Source organism: Takifugu rubripes, chromosome 10, assembly GCF_901000725.2.
Source record: "Takifugu rubripes chromosome 10, fTakRub1.2, whole genome shotgun sequence".
Taxonomy (NCBI): domain Eukaryota; kingdom Metazoa; phylum Chordata; class Actinopteri; order Tetraodontiformes; family Tetraodontidae; genus Takifugu; species Takifugu rubripes.
In genome coordinates, this window is record NC_042294.1 from 1,694,291 (window position 1) to 1,714,218 (window position 19,928).

General features: G+C 46.2%; 1 protein-coding gene across 2 annotated transcripts in view; it reads left to right on the forward strand.

The window, feature by feature from the left end:
- Positions 1–19,928, forward strand: part of adarb2 (adenosine deaminase RNA specific B2 (inactive)) — a 112,029-nt gene that overhangs the window by 85,523 nt on the left and 6,578 nt on the right. For both annotated transcript variants that reach the window (XM_029843003.1, XM_029843004.1), the window contains exons 4-8: positions 6,316–6,430; positions 11,857–12,025; positions 13,756–13,907; positions 15,643–15,811; positions 19,319–19,500. In XM_029843003.1, the coding sequence (XP_029698863.1) occupies positions 6,316–6,430; positions 11,857–12,025; positions 13,756–13,907; positions 15,643–15,811; positions 19,319–19,500 (787 nt within the window). The remainder of the gene's footprint in view (positions 1–6,315; positions 6,431–11,856; positions 12,026–13,755; positions 13,908–15,642; positions 15,812–19,318; positions 19,501–19,928) is intronic.

The following is a 19,928-nucleotide window of genomic DNA, read 5'->3' on the forward strand; positions in this document are numbered from 1 at the left end:
GCTGGTGTGGATTTGGTCTGACCAGACACCTTCTCTGGTGGCATCATCACTGGTGGCATTCTGTCCAGTGTTCCAGTTCTTTATTTGGGACGTAAGCAATCAATCATGGTGGATTTTGCCTCACAGTTTAGATGGTTCTGGGATTTATTGGGAGAGAAATAATGGTCCTTCTGACTCCTGTGTTTAGCAATAGGAAGAAGTGTCCTTGTTCGGGAGAGGCTATCATTCCTGTGGCAGCTCATCCGTGACTGATCTTTACCACATGTGCTGAGCTCTTGGATTCCACATTTTCAGGATTAATGAGAAATCCCTGCTTGAGCTCTCTTTGCTGTTGGTAACCTGCAGCGCGGATTCCGTCTCCCCTCCTCCTCCTCCTCACCCCCCTCTGAGGAAAGAAGGCCAGCCGAGTTGTGGCGGAGGCAGATCAATCGCATCTCTGCCACTCGCTCACTCCGTCTCTCGCCTTGCCTTTGTTCCCGCCTGCCAACGTCGTGCTGAGAAAACCCCTTTTTTTTGGCGAAGACAATGACCACGTGGTGCCGGCCCGGCTCTGTGATACGACCCGGACGAGGACCTGCTGTTAAGGCACAAAGTTTGACATAGTCTGAGGAAGAGGGGTTTACGGGATGCACGGCTGCTGCCGTCGCACAAGAAGAAAGTTGGATGTTGGGAGCTGTTCCCTAATTTTTACACAGTTTAACTGCTGTTGTCGGAGCGAAGGTCCGGTTTGGGAATCGGGTCCTCTGAAAGAAGATCCGGCTGTCAGTTCATCAAAGTTCTGTCTTTGCTCCTTGAGTGATGGAATAGGGAAAAGAGAGAGGAGAAGCAGGAGTGAGAATGATGCTCCGATACCAACAAACATGACAGAGCGCTGTTTTGCTGCAAGGAGCCTGGCTTTTTGAGATTTTAAAAAGCCCCCAGAGAAACTGATTCCACCAACTGAATAGATATTCACATTCAAAAGCCCCACGCTTTGTGAGCGATGGGGAGGGGGCAAGGTGGGGCTGGGGGGGGGGGGGGATGTAGGCACAGGGCAGACACTATTAAAACTCTGAAGAATGGATTGTTAAATACCTCTATAAAGAAATATAAGACGTGGCCCCATTTTTAATACTGCCTGGGCTGCTCTGCAGGCGGGTGATAAGGTGTTGAGGGTGGTGGGTTAAAGCGCACGTGTGTGTGTGTGTGTGTGTGTGTGTGTGTGTGTGTGTGTGTGTGTGTGTGTGTGTGTGTATTTGGGTGGGTGGGGTAAAATCAAGCCTAAATCCGACTGTCTCTAGATACTGAGGTACTCGTGGACAGACACAAATCAACATGGCTGCCTGGTACAATCCCCAAACAAGGCGCATCAACAAAGACCTGCAGCAAGTCCGACCAGTCAGCAGCTTAAACAATAAATGCTACAGCCAGCATTATTATTCTTGCCCCCCCCTCCTTCCTAACACACATATCATCCTCCGCAGAAGCACATACACACTTCTGGGTCAGGCGGCAGCAGAGAAAATTCTTCCCCTTGACATTTTGTCTTTCTGGCACATTATTGACTTCAGAAGGGAGGCAGCAGGAGGATCGTTGGTGACATTCCACATTACCTTGGAGATATGTGCCGAACTGTCTGCACAAACAGCAGTGGAGCAGGGGGGTCAGGTGGAGCGTGGCAGGGAAGATGGAGGAGGGAAGGAGCACATAAATGCACTGACGCCTTTCCTTCATCTAAAACATTGGGGGCTTTTACTGTAATCTGCTGTTTATTTACCCAACATTGATTGACTTCAACATTGATTCACTCCAGCCATTAAAAGGATTAAATTTCAGTGATGGTGATTTACGCACCCTTCCCTTTCCCTCAGCTCTGCAGACCTTTTCAATCTGGTCTGACTTCAGCAGCAAAATTTCCGTTAATCTCAGATAGTGTTAAAGCCGTTCCAGCTGCATCAGACAGCTGTGACGCTAAAAAAGCAAATCCCGTATTATTCAGGTGTCCCTCTGATAAAGAGCCAGATGCTTCCGGCACTGAACCCGATGACACGGCTCCAAAAGGACGACTTTTCTGACTCTCCCTTCATCTGAGTTCTATACCTTTGCCTGTGAACACGCCGGAGTAATAAGTGACTTCTGATTACACAGAGTTTCCAACTCATACATTTTCTTATTTACTTTTTTCTGTCAGTTGTATTGAATTGTGTTTTCTCTTTCTCTCCACGCCACCAGTTTTATTAAGGCTTTATTTCAGGAATATACTTTGTTTTAATAAAGGCATATCACTGGAGGCTCGTGCGGCTTTAGTGAAAATAAGATGATACATCTTAAAACACAAACATTTCTCCAGAAACTTTAACTTTTATTTGAGTATTTTATTGTTAGCAACAAATCTGACACAATTATCACAACTCACGCGGAGCACTCTGTGGTTCCACAGATCACTGATGATCCATAAAAAAGCAAAAGCGATGCCGAAACCGCAATCACCTCCGGGCATCATAAAAAGCTCTATATGAAAGGTGGATTCCTTAAGTATGAATTCTGAATTAAATCTCAACCACCACTGGCTCGGTTACCAAATAAGGCCTGAACCTTGAATGCAGGAAAGACAAGTGTGGTCATGCACATTGACACCTCGCCACACGCTGAACAAGCTCCTCCAGGAGGATCCAGCCAGCCGCGCGCCCGCTTCTCGCCGTGCAGCAGGTCGCGTTCTTGGCCCCGTTTTTCTGGTACGTTCAGGTCCGACCTAAAGGCGGTGACAGCCTTCCCACTGAGCACATGCTGTAAAATTCTCTTAAGCACAGAGAGTGATAGAACTCCCCCTAATTGCGCAGGAGCTCCACAACCACACCGAGTGTGATTTCAGATCGCGATTCTAATAAAAGACATTAGAAAGACATTGCACGAGAGTCCGAGTGTGACTTTTCCTTTGCGGCAGGACTTCGAGCCCTTCCTGTTGTGTGCTGGATGATGAATCCTTTGAGAAAAAGTTTGAGGCGGTTGGCTGCCGTTGTTGGATGAGTCAGCTGCTAACGGCTGCTAGCGTCATTAAATCCTCTGCTGTACAAAACCTGCATACAGATGGCCCCGTCGACGCCGTTACGACCCCTGGTTGCGCCTTCGAGATGGAGTGATTTGCTGCTACTCCGAAAACTCGTGCTGACTTCAAAGAGCCGTGTGTCTGAAATATGAGTTTGAAAACATCTGAGGAAGACAGGTTGGAGGATTTGGGCTCCGCTGAAAAGCTGCAAATCACTGCTTATTTTCCTTTTGTATCAGATGATTCGGATCATGGGGAAATGATGGGCTGTGACTCGCCACTGGCCTTGTAGTGCCGGCACATCGCTGCTCTCCATCACAGCAGCGTTTAAGAGGGGCAGGAGAGGGCGGGCTGGTTAAAACGGGGGAGAGAAGGGGGAATTAAAGGCAGTCAGCCTTAAAAAGACGGGAAAAGAAGAGCAGGAAACATGAGAGGATGAAGAATGGGAACAAAGAAAGAGGCGGAAGCAGAAAGCTGGGCTGTGTGCCAGAGCCTATTCCACCTCTGCTCTCCACACCTTCCTGAGCTGCCACCTTCTCTCACCTCTGTAAAATCATCAATGAAAAGGCCTTTCAGGAGAGATGGAGGACTTGACTCGCAGTTCAGACTGCCACCGACACCAGCTGACTCCGTCAAGCCAAAGAGGCCGCCGTTAGAATTAATTGGACGTCAGTCTCGCGTACAAAGAACAGGCTGTTTTATATTTTAACTCTCTTCCGCTCCCACAGAATCAGTAGGTTCTCGCACAATCGGGTTGATGAAAATCAGAGCGTAATAAGTATTACAAGGGGTATTTGTCACACCTTCCCAAATACCTGGCAGTCGCACAGAGAAACACAATTGTTACTTCACGGGCGTCTTTTTAAATAGTATATTGAAACAGTCCCCTAGAAGAAAACTGGATTGCACATGTTTCTATTGTTGGAGTGAAAAAACTTGGTTTATTTTGTTGGTAGGTGTTAGTACAGGCTTTTATAGAGGAAAAAACAAGTTAGAAACTAAAAACATATTGACTTGACGGGCTCAGAAACTGAGGGCTTGCCAAATTGCATAGTTACCTGGATAAAAGAGGAATATTTTGTCCTCGGTGATCCAGACTTCAGCAATCTTCATGGCAACACCGGCAGACAGCTGTCTTGTAAGTTGAATGTTCTCTACTTTCCCATTAAACATCTTTTCACCTCGCATTTTGCACTTAAGTCAAGACCCACCTAAAATTGTCAAAATATCTCCCATCAGCACTTTCCTGTGAAAAACCATGTAATGACGGCCTCATTCTGTGACAAAAAGAACACCCGAGGAGCCTCTCCTAATACTGTAGTGATTACTTTAGGAGCTTTACCACCATGCCAAAGGTTCAAACTCCAGGCATCATCTGCAATTCAGAACTTTTCTCATTTTTTTCCTTTTAAGTTTTTAGTATTACTGACTTCTAACTCTTTCTTGTTAGAGCTGTTATATTCACACCTTCACACCTTCTCTTCATCTTGACCTCCAGCGATGTCCAGAATTATACCTCACAGATGGCCATTCACCACCATTCAGAGGGAAAATGAAACATTTCCCTCCATTCTTTCCTCTGTCACCCTCAGCTCGTGTTTTGAAGTGAGTTTACATGTGCGTTGAAATCAGACTACACTAGTCGCTCGATTGGCACGAATAATTCATGCCGCCAGTGGACAAGCAGTTTGACAGATTACGGGGGCTGTCAAGACACCCACAGTGGCTGTGGGCAGCGATCTGCACTGTTTACGACGTCCTTGTTGCTGGGCTACACAGGGTTGATCGTTTAGGTCCCACCACAACAATCCATAAAGAAGTTAGCCAGCGAGCTAGCAGCCACAGCTAATTTAATGGCTGTAATGGACGAAACGTTTGCATGCTCTGCCTTTGGAGCCACCACGAACACTGTGTTGATGGTGGTGTGCGTCTATTACAACAGGCTAGTGAAGGGTACAGCCAGTCGTACAACTTTTTAAAATAAATTCCTATTTTGGGGGTTGCGCCCGTAGATGAATATACAGAGTTCTGTCATGTAGATCAGCATCTCGGCGTTTCCACGTCATTCCAATCATACTTGGCATTACTAGGAAAGCTTCTCCTTCCAGGTCAGCAAAATATGGCACATGCAAAGGTGGCTAGCTCGTCGCCCACACGCTCTCTAAGTCGACAAACAGCTCAGATATCTGGGACGGTAGTCCGGCTACATTCAGACTACTCCGGGCCGATTCTGGTCGCGTTACGCCGTCCACGTGCATGTTGTGTAATCAAACTACCGCAGGAATTTCGTTTCCCTGCTTGCATGTCAGTTAAGTGTCACGGAGCCTAATAAGGTATCATTTCACGCGGCTAAAACAAATCAGTGCTGGCTCTCTCCGGCATCTCAGCCTCCTCTCTCCATTTCAGACTGACACCAGTGTGAGGGCAGCAATATGTGTAATTTTATGCACATATGGACATGAACACTCACCACCCACCACACCACAAGCTGTGCTTGCGTCGACCGCCAGTTCCAACTGTGAAAATATTTCACAGCCCCGATGAGATCTCTAATGTGCAATATGTTCACTAATCCAGCCACTTTGCCTCTCTCTGTGTCTTATTGCATGCTTAATCTCTCCCCTCCTCTCTCGCTGTGTGTCCATCAGAACAGCATCTGTTGATCTGTTTATACTCCGGGCTCGATCTCTTCAAATTGCCCAGTCTGTTGCCACTGATTCGTGAACAGAAGTCCTGAAGTTTTGTATGAAATTTCTGCACAAGCTTGTGCTCCTGCCTTTTAGTAACTGTTTTACTCACCCGTTATATAACAAATTCAGGAACAATACCCTCAGATGATGAAGAGGTTAACTTCTGCTCAGATCAGAGTTGCCCAGATCCAGTCCTTGAGGGCCAACGCTGAGCCGGGTTTTCTATCCTACCAGGCAGAAAATGCTTCCCCCAAGGAACCAGGGATCCAGCAAGGAAAAGGAAACATCTTCTGCCTGGCTCATCCGCAGCCCTCGAGGACTGGATACGATGATAGCATACAGATAGTGTAGTTTATTCCTGCATGCCGGTCACATCCCAATCACCAGTCCTGGTAATCCTGGAAACTTCACAATAAAGAGAATTTTTGGTTGGATTCTAAGAAACTTGCAGCTAAACAGGTGAAGAGATGTCCCCGCCGATGTCCCCACACGTCACCGTATTATGTGAAGTGGAATATTATACTGTGAAATGAAAGCACGCCGAGTCAGTCTCTGTAGGCTTTGTCTGCTAGAAATTAAAGGAGCGCCTGTGTTTTCCAGGACTTTGCTGATTCAATATTCCACATGGTGAGGGAGAAGTACCGGTCGCTGGTGGGCGGCTGCAGTCCAGCGCACGCTCGTCACAAATCCCTGGCAGGCATCGTAATGACCCGAGGTATGGCAAATTTCATTGACTTTTATATATCACTTTGAATTATTGAAGTGGCGCAATATAGAGACTGAGCGAGTGAGGGAGGAACAGGGAGAGAAATAGGATGAGAAATGACGAGGGAAGGAATTCTAGATAGAGAAATGATAGACCACAAAGAAGACAGAGTTTCTTCTTTGCGCTGTACCTTGCACGGGGAGTATATCTTCCTTCTGAATTATTGACAATTGAAGATTCCCTGAGAGGAATGTGTGCGTAAGAGTCAGTCCAGCCTGGACTTCTTGTCCTCTTGTCAGAGCCTCAATCACATCATGTGAGACCCTGTGACACGCCGGAGAAAGCATCAAAGCAGTCTCCCATTCTGGACCCCTTTATAGCCCAAATATTAGAAATTTAAAAGTTCACTCTTTGTCTGAGCACCAACGTCGATGCAGCACGTTGAGTCAGCTCATAGTCTATTCAGTCAGACGATGCTGGTCAGTCCAACCTGGCCCAGTCTCCCTGAAAGGTCCAGGTGCCCTTTAGCTGGTACAGCACGACTGTGGTACAGACATAAGAAGATTTCAGGACCTTCCTTTAGCACTTACAGTCAGCATGTATTTAAACCTTTCCTGTCACATTTCTTACCTTTGGACATACGTTCTCACTGCAAATGGCCTTTTTCACAACAGCACGAACAGCAGAAGAGGCATCGCATCTGTTCTAGGTTGGAGTTTCGTGGTTTATTTTCTGTAGAGCAGCGATTCTCTTTTGAACCTTTTTAATGGTTTAACAAGAACAAGCGTCGGAGGCCTAACAGCCCATTGAAGCCGCTGCTTTCACCAACACTGAAGTCTCCTTTAAGATAATCATCCAGACACGCAGAGGTTGATAAACAAGAAAAAAATATGTTTTTTTAATCTGAGGGAAAAAGTTTAAAAGTAAAAGCAGGTTTTCCTCTGTGCATAAAATCTGTGCTAAGAAGCAGAATCTGACCTGACGGAGGGGGATAAGTCCTTCCAGCAGGTCCTCAGCGAGCAGAAAACCCCTGACTGACTTTTTAAAGAGGGACATTTATTCATATAGTTCCACAAGACCAGAGCATCTAATGAAATGTGATCAAATGTTTACTTTATTTTATGTATGATTGTGTATTTGGGGTCAGGACTCTTTCAAAATAAAATTTCAACGGTGGTTCTGGTTAATGTTTTTAAGCAAATGGGTCAAATCAATGTTAGTAATAATCAACAATCAAAATAATCATGTAAAATCCAGTAAATCAAAGCAGGTATTATAGAGAAAAACCTAATATGCACTAATGGTATAGAAATGAGTCTCGATACTTAGTGTTTATTGCATCAGTATATAGACTAATGCACACACACACACACACACACACACACACACACAGGCGAGTGTTATCTACATGTGTGGCTGCTGCCGGCAGCAGGCAGCAGCCATGCAGGGGTCAGTGAGGAGGGGTAGATATCTCTGCTCTCTTTGGAGTGCTGCAGCTCATCAGCTGAGACTTCAGCGAGAGTCTTGCTCACCCTGACCTAATCTAATCGCTCTGCTCTCCCTCCCAGTAATTGCTTCTGTTTGTTTATTGTTAGCACGCGTTATCTTCAGAGATCCAGATGTTGAGCTGCCAAGTCCTCGCAGCGAGGCAGCGGAAGCGGCGTAGCGGAAAGTCTCAACACTCAGCGACCCAGCGTGACAGAAACACCCACACTTTCCCCTCTCCATCTCGCTGCGTCTCTCATGCCGGGTTGGCTCAAGAATGTTAATTACAGTGTGTCTCTGAAGTGCAGGCAGACAGCAGACCTCTGCCCGAGTTGGACATTGACCTCCCCAGGCACAGCAGAACAGGTTGCCACGAGCAGGCAGTTTCATTTTAATCTGTAGCACACCGAGTATGAAGATGTGGATAGTGTTTAGATGCGTTCAGAGACATAAAACGTCTAGAAAAACAGCAATTCCTCCTCTTGTTTGTTGTCTACTATGAGAAAATCTTCTTCTGAGGCGTTTCAGTACGACTCCAAGTGTGAAAGAAGGCGGCAAGCAAGATGTGAGCACGGGCTTTCAAACAACTTGATTACAAATGACAGTTAAGCTACGGTTCTTAGTCTGCATATCCATTTTCAAACGGGGATTTTTCCCAAGTCTTTATCTGCTTTTCCGGCTGCTGCAAAATTTTAATGTTCAATAATCTTATCCGGCGACAGAACCGGCGGCTAAACGGCGAAAAAACTGAGGCGACGTAGCCAGAGTGTGTTGCCAAGAGGGAGAGAGGGAGGTTTAAGAGCAGCATTCAGCAGGATTTCACAAAGACACCCTTGTATGTTCAGAGCAAGTTGGCTGTTAGAGCTCATAAAGATTCAACAGGGTGCTTTTTCTATACTTGCCACTCCGCGTGTGTGTGTGTGTGTGTGTGTGTGTGTGTGTGTGTGTGTGTGTGTGCGTGTGTGTGGGTCAGGCATTTCCGAGAGGTTCTTTGATTAAAATGGAATGTGCTGAAGGACATTTAGCGCAATCATCTGACATTCTTGGAGCTCAACTTCACACTAATGATTTTAATACAAGCTGACCTTGAGGGCCAATTCTGCTGCGGAAGAAATATTTTATTAATATCTCCTTAATGCTATTATTGGCTTTTATGAAGCTTTTTGTCCAAATGTTTGAAAATTTGCCTTCCTGTAGTCGTCGCTGCAAAGTTTTGTCAGTGTTGGATTGACAGCAAAATAGTTCTGAAATTGCATTTTTCTCCGCAGTTCTTCCGGATTCTTTATCCTAAAAACTTCTTCACATCAACGCATTTTTTATAATATAAAGATCCAACGTAGCAGGAATATTTCTCAGGTCTTCCATGGCTGTTATTTGCAGTGAGGTTTAGGCTTTATTCTTCTACATATTCACACACTCCATGTCGTCTGGTGCAACATTAAGCCGAGGCATACGTATAATACACCTGCCGTCGATAAATAAATACGGCCGACAACATTACCTCGGGATTTTATCAGCGGCTAATGAGTTCCTGTTTGTTGGAGACTAATTTGAGTTGATGTTGGTGATTAATCCTGAGCCTACAGCTAAGTGACATCAACAATGTGAGTGGCTTAATCTATACATGTGAGAGATTTCTGGTTCGGCAGCCATTTAAAATACTGGAGAATGTGGTTTTCTCCCCTCCATGAATTGTCTCAATTATGTTTCATAATGGCCCTGATAACGTCAGAACGTTTTCCACAGCGTCTCAGCATTAAGCCAGAGAAACGGCCTCTGTTAATGCTAATGTTAGCAATGACGAGTCACTGTTTTTGCCTCTCAGACCATTTATTACCTTATTATTTAATTTGATAAACCACCTGCACACCTGTTAGCGTGCTATGAACTAACATGCATTCCTTTATTTAACTGTAGAGACTATTTGAAATGTCTACGCCAACATTAAGTATAATTAAGTTGGTAAAATCAGCTAAATCTTACCTTTCCTGGAGAAAATTAGCATCTTTGGCATTGGTCCTCTAATTCTCTTCTACTTTCAGCCATCTCCATCTTTAAAAAGCATCTCTTGTTTAGTTTAACGTATAACGAGAATTATAACGATACCTTTTGGGCTTCCTGGATGCTGAAACGCTACTGACCTTCTGATTGGTGGTTGCTGGCGGGCGAAACTACAGAACAAAACACATTATTGACGTCTTTACATCACTTTCTTACATGTAGCTCCATTAAAAAGGTTACAAAGGTCAGGAACCATTTTGCTCCCCAGAGACAATAACACCAGTTTTCGCCTGGGCTGTCACCATACGTCTGAGTTGCCATAGCGAGGCGAGGTGTGCTCTGGGGTCCAGGTAGAGCTTGTGCACAGACTCGTGCAGCTCCGTTGCCATAGTGAGCGGATGCGGCTCTGCCTCGTCTCGTTTTGACCCTCTCCTTGTGATGCAGCTGATTATTCCTGGTTTAAAATCAGCACAGTTCCTGTGGGGCTCTCTATCTCTTCTCCATCGCGCTCTCTTTTTCTACCTCGCCGTCTCTCTCTTGTTCTCTGCTCTCAAACAAACAGGAGGCAACCTCAGTGCCAATTTCATGCCAGGATAGTGAGCAGCGCCGCCGAAATTATCCACTGCAAAATTGATCTAAACAATCGCAAAGTGGAACAGCAGGGAAAAGCAGGGGGAATGAAACAGGGAGAGTCTGTTTCATTCTTCTGAAAGAATGAAGAAATTGTCCCAGTGACAACATAGAAATGTTTACAGTGCAGTCAGTTTGCACCGTTTTGGGACCTAAATCTAAAATTAATTGACTGATTACCATCCAAGAGCGACAACAAACCCCCTTCGGCAGCACGTAAAATAGCCTACATGATCCTTTATCCTTTGACGTGGGTTGTTTAGCCCACCAGCGTCCCTTTTGTTCCCCATTTTTCATTCCTGACTCCTCAAAGATGCCTGGAATAGAAGCCGCATTTATGTACACACCACAGTTGAGATCAGGGCATCAAACAAGTATCGAAAGTTTTTCGGGTTGACAATCATGAAGTCTAGCCGAGATTATCTCGTTGCTCTGTAGTGCACGTGCAAACATTCCTCCCTGCACTCTTGAACTCGTGTCTGAGTATCGCAGGCTTCCTTTTCATTGTATCCACCTTTTCCCTTCCTTTACAAACTCCTCCCCCCTCTAATGTACCCTCCCCTGCCCTCCTTCCTCCTTCCTCATCAGTGGAGGTGTCAGAACTGCAGAGCCGCAGAGCCATCTGGGCCGAGGCTGATAAAAGCTCCCGTGTCGGGCCGGCGGCGCCTGCGGGTCTGCCAGGAGCCAGCGGAGCCTGACTTTCCGAGGTGATGGGAGAGATTTGTGGCAGCACGGGAAGGAATGTCATGCAGTTAACGCGCTGATCCAGCCGCTCACCCCTCCGTACCACCGCGGTCTGTCAGTCAGTCATGCTCTCAGTGGTGCCGCACTGGCCTGAATTCTCAACCAGTATAGAGACTTCATCCACAACGAGAAGCTAACACAGCGCAGGGAGGCTGTCTTAGTGTCTGTAGATGAGAATGCTGCTCAGATCAGAGGAGCAGAACTGGATCCTCCAGCTGCCCCTCATGGCGCGTCCTGGCATGAACCATCAGGCACTTTAAATTGTGTGTATGACTGGATGGGGTGGGTGGTCCCATGAAGGACTGCTTTCTCACCCAGGGACCTCTTGACCCTGGTCAGGGATGGTCTCAATGCAAACATCTTCAGAATTTCAGCGAGCCCTTCAGTCGCTCTCATACTGCACCGTAAGACACTTTTTTGCTGTAACCGTGCCAAAAGTATACCGGTTTCATGACATGACCTTCTCAAACTGGGAAGAACATTACCGTAGTGGATATTAATCGTCTTGATTTTGACTAACTGATTCCTGAATAAATCGGTTACAGCAATGAGAACTGTTTGTTAATATTAAACAGGGTTGGACCTTAGACACGCCCAGGTGGTGGCGCTGTCCACGGGCACCAAGTGCATCAACGGCGAGTATCTGAGCGACCACGGACTGGTGGTCAACGACTGTCACGCTGAGGTCACAGCCCGCAGAGCGCTGCTGCGCTTCCTCTACTCCCAACTTGAGTTCTTCTTGAGGTAAACCCAGTCACAGCTACACCTTTGCTCCGTGCACATCAACTACGACTCCATGTTATCTGTTAAACCGGAGCCCAGATGTTCGAAAACTCTGCCTCAACTTGTAATTCTGCACTTTTTACAATTTACTTTACATTTACTTTACGTTTTCTCTATAATGTACATTTCTTGTTTCTCATTATTTGAAAGGCTACAGCTACAATATGATATATAATCTTTGAGGTTTTTAGCTAATAAAGGATAAACAGCGATGGTTTTGGGCAAAGTATAAATTATAAAGTACTTTACTGTTTGTTTATTCTTTTATCTTTAGTATCTTATATAATATATATGCTGTATATATCTGGTGATTTCCAATCATTTATTTTGTGAGCTCTTCTTGCAAGAATAATAACAATAATAAAGTTTGAAAAATGAAGGCAGTTAGATATTAAATATAGATACTCATTAATAATGTGTCCGCATTAAATATACATTTTACGTACATTGGTGAGAAAAGCCATCGTCAGCATCTCAGCTTGATGCCTTATTTGATGGGTTTCACCTTCAACCTGTTACTTGTGAGTTCTAGTTTGTCACTCTCGGTCCGATATTTTCCTCAGTTTCAAAAGTTCTGCATGAGTTCTGCCTCCAAACCGTGTAGAAAACATCCAGTTTGCTATGTTTTTGTTAGCTCCCTGAGGAACTCCACAGCACAGCCGATTCATCAGATTAGTGTCCAGCAGTCCAGATAGTTGAAGGTCATATTTGCATACGCCACGCTGACTTTCTGTCAGCACAATGTGGGAAAAGCAGGTACGGACTTTTTTCAGCAGAGTAAAATGGCTAATGGGGAAGATAACTCAGAATGAAATGACCAAACAAAATGCCACAACAGCCATATTTACACTCTGAAAGGACATTAGAGGCGCAGGGGAGTTATAGAAAGGTGCTTTGCTATGCATCATGATGCATGCTTAAAATATACCCCCCCGACACACAGACACACACACACACACACACACACACACAGTTTAAAATGATTCTGAATAACATTTGTGACTGAACCTGGAAATACTGTCAGCATATTATTTTAAATTCAGTTAACACAAATCCAGTTAAGTGAGGGGAATTGCAGTTTATGTCGGTATGTTGGCATAAAACTACGGACTTCACAAGGCTGGGGAAGGCAAAAAAGGTTGTCAGATCAAACCCCCAGACTGGCAGGAGATTTAGGTCTAATTTCTACCCCCATCATCACCCCCTTGGGCCCTTGGGAGCCCACCTCTTTCTTATCATCCTTATGGATAAATGCAGAGAAATTATATCACCTGTATAATTAAGGAATAATTAAGGAAATTCGATACAAAGGGCACATTTAGGTGTAAAATTATTCTGATATAATCAACTGGTGGATGCTTTATGTAGTTTCTCTCTACTTTGCGAACACTTCTCCTAAATTCCGCAGCCTTTCTTTTAGCCTTGATCATGTGCCGTGTGTAGCCATAGGTCCAAGTTTGAATGCTGGCTGGATCCCCTGAGCCAGTCTGAATCATGTCCAGGAGTCTGTATGACAGCAGGAAATGGACTGTGGTATCACACACTCACTGTCCATCCTTCTCTGTCTCTGACTCGCTCCGGCACTGGAACCCAAATGTGAAAATCTATTTCTCCTGCTGAGATGAATGGTCTTGCCTCCCTCATCCGTCTCCCTCGTGCTTGTTGTTTCTCCCCCTTCCCCCCCACTGAAGTAAAAGGCCCGAGGACTGGGAGGAGTCGATATTTGTTCGGCACAAGGAGCGCGGCTACAGGTTGAGGGACAACGTCCACTTCCACATGTACATCAGCACGTCACCGTGTGGGGACGGGAGGCTCAACTCGCCATATGAGATCACCAGTGACAGTAAGAAATCAACCTGCTCTTTTCCTTACCAACACAGAATCTAGCCTTTTTTTTTCCATGTAATGTTCCTTCTCTGACCATTTAAGCGCACGTGAGCGTGCATGGCGGGGCGGGGGGGGTGACGTCTATGAATGAAGATGAAGGCTGCAGTTTCCAAGTCAGCTGTCTGAATGTAATCTGCAGCCACAGCAGACAGTGGGCCCAGTAAGAGGATGATGCTGTCACAGGAAGTCTTTGAACCAAACGATTTTGGTTATTAAACCTTTAAAATGTTGCGCAGTGCATTCAGGGAGATTAGAAAAAAAAATCCAAAAGTACCTTTTCCTGACGGTTATTAAACACCAGTGAGCTGGAAGACTGGGGGATGGGGGGGGCCTCGGGTTAGACTTTCACATATGAGGAGAGAAATGAACGATTATAAGGAAAACACAGTGATTACATCCAATGTAGTTCCAGTTTACAACCTGGAAAAATGATTCGGCTTCTCTGAATTACCGCAAATCTACTCGTTATGTGGCTCAGTTGTGGGTCTGGCCTCCGCCTGTCTGGAATCCTCCTGAAATGGTCTTCTGGGGGATCTCCTCTTAGACCTGGATTAAGGCAGCGCGGTGGTTGTGGATGCGTCGCTAATGTCCCAGAGGTGCTCGATTGGATTTGGGTCTTGGAAATGGGCTGGAGGGTCGATAACGTCGAATGCCTTCAACTTTGTGGAACGATCCAGCACCAGGAGGCCCAGCATTGTCCTGGACCTGGGCCCACCTGGCGGTCTGAGGCATGCCCTGGTCGTTCTACTGGACTTTACTAAGCAGAATGTTCTCCACAACCTCTTCTGGGATTCTCAGGGAACATGTGTGAAGGGAACAGGAGTGGGCTGCTGGAGAACATGTTGTACAACTCTGGCAGTGCTCCTTGTACTCCCGTTTATACAAAGGAGCAGCATCACCTTCCGCTGACTCTTCTGCACTCTTGAGACACAGCAAACCGTCCAACCTTGGTGCAGGTGGACGTGGGAGGAGCTGCAGTACCGCAGTAACTTCTACGGGCTTCATCTTCTAACGCCGAGGGGTCTGGAAAATGCAAAACTAGCCGAGAATTCATCGGAAAAGGAGATGGAAACCATTCAGATGAGCTGTTGTTGGAATTAAACAAGGCTAATTAATCACCTCTGTCCTCGCGTGAGAAGGGAACCGATTTATTCACGGGCGTTTGACCCTCTCTCATATGACAGGTGAGGATATGCAGACTTTCTGGATGGTACCGAAACTTCTCCCTCTAGATTAATGATGTATCAGACCAAACAAGCAAATTAACGAAATACAAAATAGAGGGAGCACCCAGGCAAGTTTGGCTCCAGTTGAGACCCATCAGCTGGGTGTGCTGGGCCTCTTTTGCTGTCTTGTTTTTGCAACAATTGTAATTTTGTGGTTAATATCCAGTTGAGTTCCGCCTCCCGTGATCACCGACAAAATCCCGAAGAAGTAGAGAACATTGCGTGAGTGTTCTGTAACTAGAAATTTAATTGTCAATTTTAGCTGTTCGCTCCACCAAACCTTTTTGCTCCCTGATTGACTCTGAAGGAGCCCGTTGAGCCGACTTTGTTACAGGGAGAGGAGGTGGCACCTGACCAGCTGGCTACTGCGTCAGCCGAGTTCTAGTGGTTAATTACATTGTGCACCAGGAGGCGACAGAAGGTGGCCTGACAGGGCTGTGATTGCACCTATTGTTGTGTTGGCAGTACACAGCAGCAGACACCTCATGAGAAAGCACCGCAGCCACCTACGGACCAAAATCGAGTCCGGCGAGGGGACCGTGCCAGTGCGGAGTCGGGGGCCTGTGCAGACGTGGGACGCCATCCTGCAAGGAGAGCAACTGATCACCATGTCCTGCACAGACAAGATCACCAGGTCAGTGGCACCGCGGCGACCTTCTGACTCGCTTTTGTCGTCAGGGTGGCAAAGAAAACCCATTGTTAATTTGTTGGCTTGTTTCACAAAAGCAAATCTAGATTTCCTTCTATTTCTCAGCGTGGGAGCGAAACCGTCATCACATCGTTCACCCGGGGGGTCTCTGGTCTGGTTAGAGGAAGAGAAAAGCAAAGGGATTGTTGGGGGGATTAACTTTATTATGGAATTAGACTAGTTATTAGAAACACTCATCTCTGTTTAAATAAAGGGTTCTTAAGTGCGATATATGTGCTCAGCAGAGGTTTGTCTGATATTTATCTTGGTGCGTTGTTGCGCACAGCTGTGGCCTTATATTGATGCCACATGCACTTCTAAAGTGTGTGTGGCGGTTATTGATTTTTCATATGTGATTTGAGCTGCTAATCCAGCTGTAATGAATTTGTGTTCCACCCACGTCATCGGTTTAATCTTCGTCGCTGAATCTTGTCTTGATGTTTGTGTCCAACCGAGTTCTGGTGCTTTACTGAGCACAGTGAGTTCAGTCCTTTTCACCCTTTCAGTAGTCCTTAGATTCCAGCCTATTCCTATTCCTATTCCACACCGAACCCAGAACTATGAGGTAGTCCTGCTCCACCATGGGTGATAGAATTCTAGCATCTGAATGAGAAGTGTGTCAGTAGTAGCACATTTTCATATCTTGCCCAGACTTTTCCACTCTTCAGTCATGGGTTTGTAACCCTTTTTCATGGTCAACAAAAGCCCACTGGAGCCTGCATGTGTGCTTTAAAATGTTTTCTACGTGTGCAGGTCTCTGCAGGGATGCAGAACGCTCCTGGTTTGCGTCCACACCTCCATATTTAAACTGTAGGTGGAGCATCAACCTGTGAGAATGTTCATTCGCTGGATATTTAACAAGATGTTGAAAACAACGTCCTATCACAGATGATTAAAATGACATTGGTGAACGCCTGACGCATCGATATCGCAGCCCAACTGTCCGTCCTACCGATGTCATCAGGTCGAGACGTCAGCATTTACTCCAGCAGCTTCACCGAGTTTTTGCGGCTGTGATTAACCCATCCTCTCGGACCTAGATTCACTGGTTTGCTTGGTTAGAACCACCCAAAGGTGCGGATATTTATAAAAGCTTTACAAAACACTGCTAACCTGTTGGATCGGTTTGTGACATGGTTTTACTAGGACCAAAATAGGAGCTAAAGCATAAATTCAGCTTAGTAAGTGTTGCACTGTGCCAAGTGAGCCATAAAAGCCTACAGCTGAGCCGTGATTCTGGCCCACACAGAGAAAGAAGGGAGAGACATCATGAGATGGAGAGAGAGAGAGAGAGAGAGAGCGCTGGAAACGTCTCCCGTGGAGCCTCTGTTAATTTGACCAATTTGATTCACTTGGCCCAGGCTGGAGATGGTGTGATTAAATCTACCCAGGTCACCAACGGAGGTGAAAGCAATTACTTTACAAACAAAAAAACGCAGTGACAGGGGGGAGGGGGGGAAAGGGACACCCCGCTAGTGAGCCCCTCCCATCCTTCTGTCCTTTCCCATCTCCCCCAGCCAGACGATGGGCCCCTCTCTTCTCTGCAGCCTGTTTTTTTTTTGGTCCTTTTTATTGCTATAAAGGAAGGGTCATTGTCGTTACAGTGAGTGGGTCAGCGAGGGCTAGTTTATCAAGGTCACACACACACACACACACACACACGGGTGCAGACTTATAATGATCCCTGGATCCTCTCCTTGTCCCCTGTCACGCTCCCTCTGTAGCCAATCATTACCTTTTTATTTCATTTCCATCTGCTCCTTATTATGATTCAGCTTTGACCAGTGTGGATTTTAGGATCGCGGGTTCTATTTTAACTGTTTTTGGCAGCCCTGACGACGGCCATTTTTCCATTCCTTGGCCCTTTACTAATATTTAATTTAAAGTCGACAGCTGGATTTAATTGAGGGGCCTAAATGGCTTTCATAAACGATGATGTTCTTAATTCCACTGCAGTTTTATGCAGATGATCACATTACTTTAATGGTCGGCATTTAGCGGGGAAGGAAGAAGGGATAGACGTAGGAAGAGAGAGAGAATCATGTGCGGTCTCTCCCCTCTCCTCACTTTAGATTCATGCAGCTGAGCCAGATGGCTGTCTCTTCTTGCATGAGATTAGAAGATGTTTCTGATTCACGGTGTTGCTTTCTGGGTAAATTAATATTTCAGGCTAAACTATTTCTGTTTTGGTGGAGTGTCGACGTTGGGTGTGCAAGTGTGCGCTGTATTTGCCTGAATCCTCCTCTGTGTGTTAGGGGGAAGGACAGAGCACGCTGACAGATTGCAGGTAAAATGTAGGCAGGCAAACCTGAGTGCATTTACTGATTCCAGGAAGCTGTTGATTTTAATTGACTGCTTGGGGTGTGAACAAAGCCATAATGAGTTATTATTAGGGCAGGCAAAGGGAAAAAACACATTATATGCAGTCACTGTAATTGCATCCATGATAAAGAAACATTGATTAAGAAAAAGAACAATGTTCTTAAAATTAGTAGCTTAATGTGGAGCTGTTAATTGCATCTGGCGGAGGTTCATTAGTGACTAGTCTTGGTGTGCGCAGACGATGAGCGGCGCTCTCACCATTATGAATGGCAGGAGTGGTAATAAACATGCTAATTATCATTTTCCGTCCATAAATTAGCATCTGCTGGCTAAACAGAGGCAGTTTGGAGAGGAGGTGGCACCTGACCAGCTGGCTACTGCGTCAGCCGTTAGCGCTGGCAGGAGCTGCGCCGCCACTGATTTGGTGTCATCGCGGAACTCCAGGAACAAACGCGGAAGTGATTGCACGGGAATCCATGCTAGCTTTCCTGCTGCGCTGTGCAGTGCATTAACCTCAGTGGCACTCATGGATGCTGGCATGGTAATGTGCCGCTCCGTGTAATGAATGCTGATGGACTGACCTCTGTGTGTGCACAGGCGCGCTCCTGTGCGTTTTTTCTGTGTGTGCGTGCATGTCGACTGTTATTCATCACGTCCCACATCAAGATAATGATCAAATTGTCTCTAGCTGTCATTGAAGCGCTCGCTCCCATCTCCCTCTCCTTTCATCCTGATTCTATCTCTCCTCACCTGTTCTCCGTAACTGCTGCTCTTCCTTTTCTTTTTTTCTGTTGTTTACGTGACCCTCGAGGGTCACCTATACTAAATAACGCTAGGACGGTGATATTTCATTTCATGTCGCGACACATCAAAAGTGTCAGAGTAGATCTGTCTCTCCGACACTGTGATCCAACTACTTTAAAATCTACTGGGGACAAACTGAATTGGCAGAAATTGAAAGTTAGCACCTCACATTGACCTCATACTTCAGAGGTGCTAAATTAAATGTGTCCTGACCTCAGTGGCGCCGTGATAGCGATGCCTTTACTGATTTTGGATTGCATTTTGTCCCTCTGCTCTGCCTGTCAACATATCTTCCTCCCTCAAAGCCTGTCGCCATTTCCTCCTCAGATGGAACATCCTGGGCCTGCAGGGGGCATTGCTGAGCCACTTTGTGGAGCCCGTGTACCTGCACAGCGTCACCATCGGCAGCCTTCGCCACACCGGCCATCTGGGTAGAGTTTTGAACCAGCGGCTGGAGCGCCTGGGACCACTGCCCACCACGCACAGACGCAACCAGCCCCTGCTCAGCGGTACGACCACCAAAGTACAAACACGCAGCAAAGAGCAGGGGTCCCACATCCGGGGTGGGGGTCCCACGTCCTCATGGGCCGCAGACGAGCCTGATTTTCTGTCCTAACAGGTGGACTTTCACCTGGGATCCCACATTAGTCGGTGGAAGCATGTTCTTGCTGTTAGGACAGAAAACCCGGCTTAGCTGGGGCCCTTCAGGACTGGACCTGGGCAGAGTTTCGACTTTAAGGTGCGAATGATGCCATTTATGGAAAATGGACATTTCTGCTTCATTTTTGGTTGTGGAGAGGGGAGACGGGCGTGGTCGTCCTGTTAGCTGCATAAAAAATGGCTGATCCGATTTAGTTCCAGTTTTTAAAATAGTCAAACAGGATTTGTGTGTGTAGGTGTGCGTGTGCGTGTGTGTGTGTGTATCTGGGGTTGTGTG